Genomic DNA, 13,716 nt, shown 5'->3' with positions numbered 1-13,716 from the left:
AGTTGAAACAGTGTTTTAATCATGCGATCATGAGACATGTTCGCCTGTCACTGCTAACCTCTGTTAGCGACCAGAAGGTCCTGACAAATGATGATGTGAGTTGATGCTGTTGAGACTTTGTCCGGCACAATGAGCTAAATAGTAGCAGGGAGTTTGTGCTGCGGATGCTTGATCAACAATTAGGAACAGAAGCTGAAAGCTGGGCGTTGCACTTAAGTAAAGAATTGTATGTATGTGTCACATCGGATTTGAGTGAACATCTGTTGTCTCAGCTGTCGCCTCGGCCTGTCTGATTTCCTGTTGCAGCAAAAATATTTTATTCAGTAGGAAAAAATTACTTCAAATATAAATCTCTAAAAAGAAATGTTGGTGTCTCATATCTAGTTTTTCAAACACATCTGTTGATATTGAAGTAAAGATGAAAATTACTCAAAAGATATCATTTGGCTGATGAATGATTGAGGAGACAATTATCTTTCACACATATCTTTGCCATATATTTATTTTCAGTTTCAATAGATTTCTAACTCAATGTTTGCAGTTTTTTGTGTTCTTCTGGTTTTCATTGACTTCAGAGCAGAAATAGTTACACTTTGTAACAGAACTGGATTGATCTGACTTTGACAACATATTTAGATAAGTGTCTGAGTCTGACTTGAGTGAAAAGATAACGACGAGCTTTAATCACGGCTCCACTGCCATTTTAACAACGCATGATTCTACGTGTGTATCAAGTGGAAAAGAGTTTGAAAATAACAATGCTGGTGACAGGAAAATGATTTTGTTTGTTGCAAAAATGATAAATGGACCTGTGGTGGGAATATTTCAGCAATATTCGGGGGGATATGCTGCCTAAATGGGGAAAAAACAACATTGTAACAGAACATAGTCTTCACAACTGTGAAATATGTGGTTACATATATATAAGAATTTATTGATGTGGTCTATATATCATATGCAAGTTTAACCTCTGAGGAATTTATTATTGCATTACAATAACTATATCTGGCCACTGTTACACAGACGTTTATTTGCTGTTTAAAAAACAACAACAATGCAGTATTAAGTAGCCAGGGCGGTATGGTGGACTCGTAAATCATCTTCACAGCTCGCAGCGCTCGGCCATTTTGTGTCAGCGTCTGGAAGCGTGCTCGTAGCTCAAATTTACACTCGCATCGCAGAGCAAAATATTGCTTGCATCTCGGAACACTTGTATGTCGAGGTATTACTATGCCTGTAATTAACCATTTTAAATGGTATAAAGAGTAAATAAATAAGTAAATAAAAATAGTATTTTAATAGTAAATTTGTATTTTGTATTGTATTGTAGAGACCACAGAATCATTTTATATGGTTGGTTGATATCTGCTTAGGTGCATTTGTTCACCCTCAAAAGATGCAGGAGAACAGGAAGCACTTACGAACACACAGGTTTCCACTTTCATAAAATCCTGGGCAGCACTGGGAGCGTCGCCTGTACATCGTCCTCACACCTCTTCTGTACGCCGTCTTGTAGCTGATCCTTCACACACAACAGTGACAACAATATAAAAATCGTCGAATTATTATTGGTTATGTTGGTTGGAATTATGACTATTTACATTGTAGAATCTCACTGAAAGCATCAAAACTATGAATGAACACGTGTGGATTTATGTAGTAAACAAAACGTGCAATAACTCAAAACACGTTTCATATTTTAAATTCTTCAAAATAGTCACCCTTTAATTTGATTACTGATTTATACAGTCTTGGCATTCTGCCAATGGCCGCCATGCGGCCGTCACCAGCAAAGCACCCCCACTCCATCACACCTCCTGCATGCTTCGCAGTGGGAACCATGCATGTTGAGATCCATTTCTGAGGCTGGTGACTCGGCTAAACTTATCCTCAGCAGCAGAGCTGACCCTTGGTCTTCTGTTCCTGGGACACTCCTCATGTGCGGCAGTTTCGCCGTAGCGCTTGACGGGTTTTTGTGATTGCAGATTCAAAGTTTTTGCAATTTTCCGGACTAACCGACCTTCTGTTGTTAAAGTAATCATGGTTTCTCTTTACTTAGCTGATCGGTCCTTACCATAGTATGGATTTTAACAGTTGTCAAATAGGGCTGTCAACTGTGTAACCAAGGTGACTCCTACACAACACAACTGATGGTCCCTCCCAACCCCATTAAGAAGGCAAGAAAACCCACACTTTAACTTTCACAAGGCACACCAGTGAAATGAAAACCATTTCAGGTGACAACCTCATGAAGCTCACAGAGAGAAAACAAAGGGTTTGCAAAGCTGTCATCAAAGAAAAGGGTGGTTACACTGAGGAATTTAAAATATAAAATATATTTGGAGTTTTTGGAGTAGAGATTTTTGTTTTTGTTTGCAAAGAAAAACCATTAATGTCCAAATATGTGACTGATAGTGTACGTAAATCTCCACAATTCTTAAAAGTTACCTCTCCAGTACACGGGAAAGATGTGAATACATTTTATTTTTTGATTTCTAATTTTAATTTAATTTAAATGTTAGACTTTTGCCTTGGAACAACTCATCCGAAGCAAATCCTAAGAAATAAAACTAAATTCAACTTTTAACTGTGAAAATTAAAAGAATACAAATATATAGAGTTCCTATTTAGTAAAACCTTCCACTTCAGTTCCTAATTGTCGTGTGCCCAAAGATTTGTGAGCAATACTATTAGAATTATGCTGCAGAAATGGTACGTAGCCACTGAAGTTAAAGTAATGCTTGAGAGCTGATTTAAAAGAAGTGAGTCGAGCTCCAGCGTTCAGGCTTGACCGAGGGATAACATGCTCACTTCACCACACTTCATAAAGACGAGCTACTCTTAAACATTTAAGGGAGTCTCTCCCACTCATTCAAGGACGCTGATGTTGTCTGACATTTCAGCTTTAGATCAATGACTCAGCTCTTAGCTGGAGAAGCTTAGCTGGTGGCTATAAAGCTTAATGTGGTCATTAAAGTCAATGCGCCGCCAGTTGCTCATCAAAAAAACCTCCAAAAACAGATAAGGTGACGCTGAAGTGTCAGAATTGAGCTGTAGACACCAGTGAGTGGTTGCCTCTTGGTTTCAGCAACAACACTGTGTCTGGAACAAGATGTACAAGGTTTCACATACTGTATAAAAAAAGAACATCAGTCGGTCAAACATTTAGTTTCAGTTCACGCTCAAGCTCAAACCATATAAAGTTGTGTGTGATCGGAACATAAAGCTTGACATAAAGAGAAGAAAACACACAAACTACAGTTCCATGTCTGTTCATTACACACATTTTAACAGTAGTTAAAATAGTCACAAAAATTCCATAGATATACATTAAAGTATTCAGTGCTGCTAAAAGCATTGGGTCCTGATACCAAATTATACCAGAGCATATACCAGAGGAATCCTCAGTTAACATGATATAATATTTAATATTTACGAGACCATTAAATATCTAAACTGCATGGTTTTGCAAATTAAAACACAGGCATGCTCATGTTGGTGATGACCTCTGACCTTTTCATAGCCATTTATCCTCAGACTGTTCAGTTATGAGCACATACGTTTGTTTATAATTGGTAGCTGGAGGATTACGGTACTTAAATACACACTAATCCGTTATATGCTGAATGATAATGTTGAATGTTGTTGTCTGTAAAAAATATTCTCCATTTTCTGCTACTTCTTTGCGGTAAATAAAATATATTTAAATTCCTTTGGAAGAAATGAGTATTTTTTTAATTCAAATTTTTTGGAATTGAATTTTGAATTTTTTGAAAGAAACATTCAACAGATTATTTCAAATGACGTGTTGGTGCCAAAGTCCATACCTGTGTCTGGTGCATTTGAACCAGTTGAGGATGTCGGTGCAGCGGGTGTAATAGACCTGATCGAATGGATGAGCGTAAGACTCCTGCACCGTCACTGCATAGCTGGAGTTGCAAAAGATACAAGCAGAGAGGAACAAGCTGACTAGAAACTGAATGAACACCTGACATCACATAAAAAAATGAATCAATTATTGTTGAGGCTTTGTTGCAATCTGATTTAATTTAATCTCATTAATCACATTTTTGCACATATCTCATCTACACAAATATAATTTAAACTGTGACATTTAGCATTTATCTAATCTCACCCATCTCATCTTATTTCCTGCTATTTTATGTATCCTATCTCATCTCTCATCCCATATACAGTATGTCATTTCACCGACATAATCCGATCTCATATCTTTTATATATCTCAACTGTCTGCTCTTATCTCATCCATTCCTATTTCATCTATTCCAAAGATGACTCACTCATATTTCTCATTATCCATTGTAATATATTTCCCCTCCATCTCATCATATTGGCTTTTATTTGATTGTCCCATCTCATTTCAATTTATCTTACCTCACCTGATTTCAATTAATTTCATCTCATCTCATCTGACTGTATCTTATCTCATCTTATCTCACTGAGCTGAACTATGTTCTCTTTACATCATCAAGTGAGTTAGCCCAGAGCATATCCTGCAAAAAAAAAAATCATCTCTACATTTTATTTTCATTTTATTTTTCTTACATTGTTTCTTTTTCAAGGACCCCGACAGATCTTTGGATGTCTATACATTTTTCTGCCATTTTATTTTATTCCATAGCAAACACTGAAAACTGTAAGAGTCATGAGAAGTATTATCCATTTCTACAATTCCGATGGAATATAATGAGAGAGTATTGATCAGAGCACCTGCACTCTGTGCTACACTCGTCAGAAATGACATTGTGCTTTTACTGAGTGCTGAGACCACTCAAGTACTCATATTAACATCGTTCTAAATTTATGTCCCCATCGTGTCCCCAGGAGTAAACCTCTTCCCTTTTGCTTTTGATTATTGGCAAATGCTCAGTGTTGATTTGTGGCAGGGAGTCCATTAGTTCACTGCCACACTGAGAGTGGTGTTATTTCACTTTGACTATAGGAGGAGAAGAAACAGAATGAGGGAACTGACCTCTCCCAGTGGCTACACACATTAGGGTCATCTGGGTTGAGGGGTGACACCAGAGAGATGAAGCTGAACAGGTGGAGCCACAGCAGGGCTTCGGGGGAAACCCCATCAGCCCTCATTGTCCTCTTCCCTCTATCCTTGGAGAAGCAAAGACATACTTGAGAACAAGATTTCACCTTTGAAAGGATGAGCTGGTTCATGCATGAACCAATGGCACAAGAAATATTGTGCCACTAAATTAAAATGTGCAAATAGAAAAAACATTGAGAATAAAACCAAAGAAAAACAGGCAGAAAAAAGACATGGTGGAAACTTTGAATGTGAAAAAACCCAAAGAAATCAAATTCATAAATTTCATGAGAAAAAGTTTTTTTTCTCATTATTCTTCATCTCACCCCCTAGATTGGACTAAACTAACTATATGTCATGTCTCACAACTCACCCGACTCCTGTCTACAACAATAAAATGTAACTTAGACACTTGCATTTTGATATTAATGATATGATAATATATATGATTTTGATATTTGGTATAACAAGCATGATTGATTCTTCTGAGGAAAATGATTCGAGTGTTTTTATGCAGTATTGGTGAGAGGAACGCTTCTTGAGTCCATGTGTCAAATGAAGCTGAAGGTATATGACGCTGAATCTCTCTCAGCTGCAAATCAAACATCACCAGCTGTGGGAGATGCTGTGGTAAATTTAATTAAATGTAATGTCTTTGCAGACATTCCTTGTGGTTTGTGTCACAACCTATAATCCTATCAAATATGAGTTTATGATATCAAGGGAAACCGCCAAGGCACCTCAGTTTCCCCTCACAGTGTGACTCCTTGACTAAGGAAACTTGCTCCTCAATCCGTTTCAATATTATTGAAAATGAGTTTCAATATTTCAATAATAATGCTTTTATTCAGGATCTACCTCAATGGCTTTTAGGTATATCAAATTTAAAATCAAACTTAATTGGAACAGTTTAGGACACAATCTGATCTTAGTTCATGTCTGCATCATTATTTTTGTTTGCTATCTCACAGAAGTGATTAAAAATAATATTTAAATCCTGATCTGATTTTACAGTGCACTACAGACTCTAGACAGTCTAGAGCATATGTGTCAAACTCAAGGCCCGGGGGCCAATGTGGCCAGCCACGTCATTTTTTGTGGCCCGCAAGAGCTTTGTGCAGACATTTGTTTTTGTAAAATGCTGAAAAGTAAAAGTGAATCAGAGTTGATGTGTATTTGTAACTGATTTTTAATCTGTAAATGGGGTTTTAATGTTAAAATTAAATATTTGTTGCTGACTCCATTCTGGATCCGACCCAGATGATATTCAGTGGTGAGATAGAGGCCCCCACCCTACATGACTGTGTTAAATTCCCTAAATACCGGTCAATAATCAATGGAGATATTGAAGAACAAATTACAGACAGACGCCGGCGATTACATAACCTCGGCGGATATTTTTACAGCAGTAAGGTATCGATATATTTTTAGAACTATGCAATTGCATATGTAATATTTATAATTTAATTAAGTATGTAGTAGTAAATACAGTTATTTAGCAGCATGTTAAGGAGTAGTTACATTTTATTTACATTACATTACATTTAGTTACATTTACACGATGTTACATTTACAACTGGCCCTTTGAGGGCAACCATAATGCTGATGTGGCCCTCGGAGAAAATTAGTTTGACACCTCTGGTCTAGAGTGATGTCATCATGCCATTTTTGTCCAATGATTGTAGACAATGTCCATGAAAATGGAAGCAAAAATCTGGTATTTGTGCCTGACAAATGCCACAACAACAAAGAATCAGAACATAACATTGAATATACCGGTATATCTATTCATAACGTTTTGAGCGATCATCTAAGTCAGAGACAAACAAACAAAATACTTGTAAAATCATGACCTCCTTCAATCTAAAACTGCATGAAAGCAAGGAATTGCACTTGAGAGAATGTCTACTTCTTGTTTGTCAATCATTTTCTCAACCAAACGGGTTAGCACAAAAGTAGGAGAATTTGCAAAACTGTTTGACAAAACTGATACAAGTAGCAACTCTGAAACATCAGGCAGGAAATGTCACAGTCTGTGATACAAAAATCAACAGGGGCAACAATGCCACAAAGGTGTTCCTGACATGTGAACACGAACGACTGATCCAGGAGGCAATGGAATTGTCTGCTTGGGGTGACCCACTGCTATTTTTTGCAGCACACAGGGAGGTTGGTTGAACACGGCAGAAGAAAAGAGAGGATTTGACAGTAGAAATGTCCTGTACCGGTAATTTATGCAAATAAAACATGAATGCACTGCTGAGAATGCCAATCAGGAAACATGGCTCTGCAAGTAAGAACTCAATGTGGGGTTGTTTGTCTGACACAATAAAGCCTGTTTCCACAGATATCACACACTGCTTTATGTGTCATACATGTTAGCTACAACAGTAAAGGAATCAGTCTTCACTGAAGAAAGAATTCTTCTTCCCATTCATAACCGAGCTTCATAGATTTTATTATTATTGTTTGATACAACAATAGTAATATAAACATGCAGAGATTATTTTTCTTTTTTCATCAGACAGAATACCAAACCGCCTCAAAAGACAAATATTTCCACTGAGGCACTATATCTTCAAATTGTTTGCACAATGAATGCGCCCTGAGAGCGTTGTTGGCAGCAGCTGTGTGCACGACAGTGACATAAGACACCACAGCGGACGGATTTCAGCAGCACACACGCTCACAGCGCTGGTAAATCATGGTGATGATGAATAAAGTCCTGAGTGACAGAGATGGCTAGTCAGATTCCACGTCTAATATTGTCCCGTAAAAATATTATGTATGTGGACAACCGGAGAAATGTTCTCATTATGTGTAACATGAATGACACTGTGAGGACAAGTCAAGGTGCTTTTTGTTTTTCTTACAGGTGTGACAGGCTGCAGACAGGTATCATGAAGGTGAAGCGGCGCATGGACAGCGATGAGGAGTTTACTGACATATAAACTGCTCAATAATAACTATACAATAAATTAATGTGGTAGCTGTCATCTGTGAAGCCTTTTATTTGAATATATTATATTATCATGCCAGTATAAAACTGCATTAAAAAAAGGAGCTGTATGCATCATAATACTTGCATTATTCTTCTGATATTCAGATGTCATAAAACTGTACTTTTTTTTTTTACATTAGCACAAAAGGGATGTGGATTAAAATGAAACTCCATCAGAGACAGAGAGACAGGCAGTTTTGGAATGAGTTAATCATGAATGACAGAAAGAAGAGAATATTTTGTGGATGGGAATGAGGCCAGTCTTTATAATTAAGTTAAATATACACAGTGTAAGATGGACTGACTTGAGTCCTGACTTCAATCGTGGGGTTGATGGCTGGTTAAGAAAGCAGAGCCATGACTGCTCTTATTGAGGACCCCGAAGAAAGCTGGACTGTCCAAACAAATACTGATGCCTTTCAATCGGAACCATCTGAATCGCTGTGTTGGACACAGCGCAGCAACTAAGAGGCCTTAATAGATGCTGCAAATTTCAAAATGTCCTTCTTTCCTTCTGACTGGAAAGAAAATTAAAAGCTGCTGGTCTATACAGCCTGTCCAGGAATTATGCTGAACAGATGTTTGGCATGGTGTAGCAAAGGCTGGACGAAGGTGGGCTATGATCACACATGCCTTCTACAATTGAGTATGAGTAAGGGCCCAATCAATTCATAAATGCACCCGCCAACTGCATAATCTGCATAATTTCGGACCAACTTTCCACACTAATCATGTAATTTAATTGTACAATTGTATAATGACAACAAAGCTGCACATAAACCATGGTAACTCAGTGCTGGCAGTAGCTGAGTCACACAGAAATGTTCCGATCAGGCGCCAACTTGTAATTCTACATTGAAGATATGATAAATGTCAACACTAGTCTACAGAATTTGCTTTTGGTGAAAGCTACAGACGTGTTAAATAGTTCGTAAATTATGACAAGGCTGTCACTATTTGGAGGTTAGATCCGAGCAAAATTAAATCTAACGCTAATTTGGCTCATTTAAAACCAGTATGTAAAATGAAAAAAGAAGCCAATTTAGAAGGGGCACATGTTGTGTAGTGGTTGTGGAATATTTGGCATTTAAAGCTTTATCTGATTTGGGAGATCACAGTTCCTGTTACTGCTTTCAGTAAAATTCCCAGAGATCTCCCACTCAGTAAAAACAGCAGAAGTGTTAAACAGCTGGTAAACCCAAACAATCAATTCATCTCATTTAAAAGCTGAACAAGAAATATTAGCTCAGTCTGAATATGATGGTAAACAAACAGAGTATTTTGGAAAATGCTGAAGTGTTTCTTTAGGTCTCAAAGGGATTTAAGTAGTCTCTAACCAAGGAAATACATTTTACATTGAATTCAAACGGAGAGAATCGGTTCACCTTGCACAAAACCGAGTATGATGAATATTAATCTGTTGTAATATTGTACTGAATCACAAAAAAAGATTCCTCCTGGGTGGGACTGGACCTCAGCATGCCTGTGTTCAAGGCATGTGAAGTAAGAATATAAAGAAATTCCATAAGCACACACGCACATATATTCCTGTTTTTAGGGGAGCCATGGATAAAGATATTTTCATAAAATAAAGTACAACTAGAGATCACAAAATGTCTTTGCATTTAATCAATAACTTCTACTAATTACATCTTGCCTGAAATAATATTTTGGGAGCATTGTAAGTTTTCTCCTGCTATAGTTTTCCCCCAATGTTGCACTCCAACAACGTCTGAGTCATCACCTTCTGCTTAGATGCACCGGAGGCCACCTAAACTGCAGAGAATTCACTTTGTGATATTAATGCAGTTTTAGCACACAGGATGCAGCTTCCATCTGACTTTCCTTGGGATTAAAGTGAGAGATAATTCAGAGCCATCATACCTTCAGTCAGATGTTTTTTTTTTTGTTTTTTTTACCTGAGCTCTATCACTGCAGTTCATGAAAAGTAAAGTGACTCTCTAATGTGTGTGTATGGTCTGAATGTAGACTTAGTGTTCATCGGGTGCTGTTTCTCATAAGCAGCAACTCACAGTGACAGAAGATCAATATAAACACAGTTATTGTTAGGCGGACATTATTTCCCTGGTCCTGATGGATGTCTCAACATCATGGTTGTTCAGTGCCGAGCTGACTGACAGTGAGTTTAGACAGAGCTGCCAAGATATAGTGTAGATACTGGGATTATGAGGTTATTGGGGGAAGAGGATGACATGATGTCTGAAACAGACGCAGAGATACTCACTAAAGCTGCTCTGTTAACACAGGAAACAGAGCAGTAATCTCAGATTGTATTTAGAATGACCAGTTCCTCTCTTCTCAGAGAATATGCTCTAGATTCCCCTTCTGAGGAATAATGGTGCTTTAGATATACTGCTATTAGATTACCAGAACACTATGATGTCAAAATGGGATTTGATATCAAATGCTTCCTGTTAATGCAACATAAAATATGTTGTATAAAGCAGTGCACATTTATCCATAATTACCTCCACCAACAAGCACAGAGTAAATTTGGAGGCTGATACAAAGCAAGGATTTTGTGGTTTTGTAGCATTCCAAGGTAGGAAACGCTATCAATATGTTTCATTCAGCCTGGAGCCTGATCAATCTCCTGATCATTATCTGTATCTAGACTAAAATACTGATCATGTAAATACATTCGATTAGGGTTAGGGTCAAATAAAATTTTAATATTTTATATTTACATATATATATTATTTATTTATAGTAAAATGTGCATCTAATTATTTTAATGTAGGATCAATTTTAGATTTAACACGTTCTTTTTAATTCACCTACTTCTATTTGACTGGATTGTTCTGTTTGAATATTCTGCATAAATGCTTTGCAGGTTTTTGTTGTGTCTTGAACCAGAACATACTTCCTTATTGCTTCTCTTAATAGGAATGTCTTGGTGGAGGTACACACTCTGATTTTGATCTTTATATATATTATATTTTAAACGTATCTTTTTATGTTAATATCTTCACAGATTTCAATGCTATTTTGAGTCGTGAATTCCTCCGTAACTGCTATAAATGTCATCTCTGCATTTAAGCTCTGCGTCTCAACTAATGTGGTATTTATGGATCTTTTCTGAATTACTTTTTGCCTTTGGTCACACATACTACGTAAATGCCTTTGTAAAGGCGGGTGGCAGAAATACGCTGACATCTGTACTGTCAGCAACTGTTCAATGAGAAGACAAAGTCAAACAAGACAGTCTTGTGTGAGTAGTTCAGTTCAGATTTCAGACAACTGCATCGTTTTGCGTCATCAATGAGCGTTGAGTTATTGTGCAGAGGAGGTTGCATGTCAGTAAAGGCGTCACATCACACTGCAAGGTCGTTTTTGATTCATATCGTTGAGGGAATTCGTCATGGTTTATTTAAAGAGGGCGTAAATCCAGGTATTTCATGTAATTAATGTAAAAGCAATCGCTGCAGCTAGGAGAAGATGTAAAGGACAAAACGCAGGTTCAACAGTCAACTCATTTCATAAACATTGTTCCCTGTAACAACATGCATGCAGAGTACTGTGGAAATGTATATATCCTAGGTGAGGGTAAGCAGCTGTAACCAATGCTGTTGCCATTTTCCTACAATGTTCACATCCACAGCCTCTGCAGCCATGCAGGCCTTTAATATGTGACACAAAGCTTCATTGACCAACACACTCCCCTGTGGTCAATACTCAGCTCCCTCTGATGGAGAGTTACAGTTTGCTGACGGTAACAAAAGACCAGTCGATCTCCTCAGTGGTCTCCCAGGGCTCCCAGGTAATCTAAACTCAAAACTGATGGAAACATTATGATGAATGAGCCATCTTAACATACCTGTCAAAAACTATTATATACCACTAAATATGCATTCAGTGAGTCCTAATTGTTGAAATGTTATAGCATTGGGGGGATCAGCAACTATAATTTATGTGTTTTCTTTCCCCCGCTGTGTTTAATAAATAAAACAGTGAAATAGTTTATTTAAAAATAAATACTACTCTACGACTTGGAAAAGGGATCCTCTCTTCAAACATTTAATAAACCATTTCTTTAGAGAGCATATGCCTCCAATAAGTCACAATGACCCTGCAAATGTCTGTCTAGCTTGTGTGACCTTTTCTTCAACCCTCCATAAAGTTTTCTGGAAATCCATTAAGTAGTTTTTTGCATAATCCTTCTTATAAGTCAACCAGCAAATAAACATATTACGGGTGAGGCCTTAACCTTTTTGGGGGAGATAACAATAGGACAAACACGTTTCTCTATTCATTATCCAGACAGTGAGCTTTTAACAACAATAAATACAAATAAAAACTTGAATGTTTAAACAGAAATAGCCCTTTCTAAACATGAATATCAGTCCATAGTTGCTGCGTAAGTGTGAAAATACCTCAAACTAAATACCCTATTGATAAATGTTAAAAACAGCAGGGAGAGAGAGAGAGATAATAAATATCATCTTCACTTCAGGTGTGTAGTATTAACACATGAAATGTGCATGAGCAGCTGTTATAACTCTGATGGCGTTGCCGGGTTGTAACGTCAGTGAGTCGTCTCTCTCTCTCTGTGCAGTGACTTTAAGATAAGAAGATAAGAACTGGCAAAGCTCCAATCTGTGAAATCAGCCTAATCCTCCTATTCACCTTTCATCTCATCCTGATCAATGGCCACCTATGGGTAAACGGAGAGCAGAGGATGGAGGGAAGGCATTGACAGTCATGGAACCCGGTCGATAAATTGATCGCTTTAGTCCCTTCTATCTTCAAGACAGACTACTTTTGTTGATTAAGGGCTTTTTCTCTTTCAATGCATTTTGTTTTCAAATATCAGCTCTTATTAAACTTGCAAAACCGGCTCAACAACAGCTTAGAAACCTTTGCAGGTCATAAAAGTGAGCCCTTTATTAGAATGCATGGCTCTGATATGTCTAAATTATGCTCAAGGATAACTGAGGTTGTCGCCTACCTCTCTTTTAAAGTCAAATTAAGTGAAACGTCCAGTAGGGCATTTCAGTAATCGTATGCAATGCCCTCCTTCACTTCCCTTCAGAATCAATATTATACAGCTACACATATGTCACATGAGTGACCTTTTAACAAATAAATTTGAATTGTCTAAGAGAAGTGGAAGATTTCTGATGGACCACATCTGTGTCTCAGAGTTATTGCCTGATACGGTGGAGGTTTGGTGCAGGAAAAGGCCAATGACTGATTAATTGGCCACGACCACATCACCTTCCTCCAGACAGAAGAAATTAACCTTGTTTTTTTCAGAACCTCATTGGACATGACAACTGGTGTTCCAATGGGGGGGGGGGGGGGGGGGCAATGTGCTTCAGCATTTGGTTGTTTCATATAATTTAAGATAGTAAATGTAGTAACAAATAAATCGGTTCATAAGAATACAAAAAACAGTTCACTGGAGCTCTGGTGAGTATTTGTTGAAGCAATGGAGGACATGAAACAGGAAACGGTTTCCAATTCATCTCTTTTTCTTTGAAGGCTGTTTTGAAGGTTAAACATGTTGCAGTGGTGAAAGAGAACTGCAATTTCAAAATATCCTACAAATACCCTCTTTTCTGGGGCTGTGAAGGATCCACATGTTGGATAGGTAGATCCTTTCCACCCCGTCTTACCGTGGGATAGAGGAGCCA

The 13,716-nt window shown here is 37.6% G+C and overlaps 1 protein-coding gene across 1 annotated transcript in view; it reads right to left on the bottom strand.

Annotated features, from left to right (window-relative positions):
• LOC137916021 (multiple epidermal growth factor-like domains protein 11) overlaps positions 1 to 10,313 on the bottom strand; it is a 62,425-nt gene extending 52,112 nt beyond the window's left edge. Inside the window, exons 1-4 of the mRNA XM_068759432.1 lie at positions 10,291 to 10,313; positions 4,993 to 5,055; positions 3,828 to 3,929; positions 1,422 to 1,522 (exon numbers count right to left, since the gene is read on the bottom strand). Of these exons, the coding sequence (XP_068615533.1) occupies positions 1,422 to 1,482 (61 nt within the window). The 5' untranslated portion in view covers positions 1,483 to 1,522; positions 3,828 to 3,929; positions 4,993 to 5,055; positions 10,291 to 10,313. The remainder of the gene's footprint in view (positions 1 to 1,421; positions 1,523 to 3,827; positions 3,930 to 4,992; positions 5,056 to 10,290) is intronic.
• Between the last annotated feature and the right edge of the window lie 3,403 nt (positions 10,314 to 13,716).

This window comes from Brachionichthys hirsutus, chromosome 1 (genome assembly GCF_040956055.1).
Source record: "Brachionichthys hirsutus isolate HB-005 chromosome 1, CSIRO-AGI_Bhir_v1, whole genome shotgun sequence".
NCBI lineage: Eukaryota > Metazoa > Chordata > Actinopteri > Lophiiformes > Brachionichthyidae > Brachionichthys > Brachionichthys hirsutus.
The sequence above is the reverse complement of the archived record's forward strand: the minus strand, read 5'-3'. Positions and strand labels throughout refer to the sequence as shown.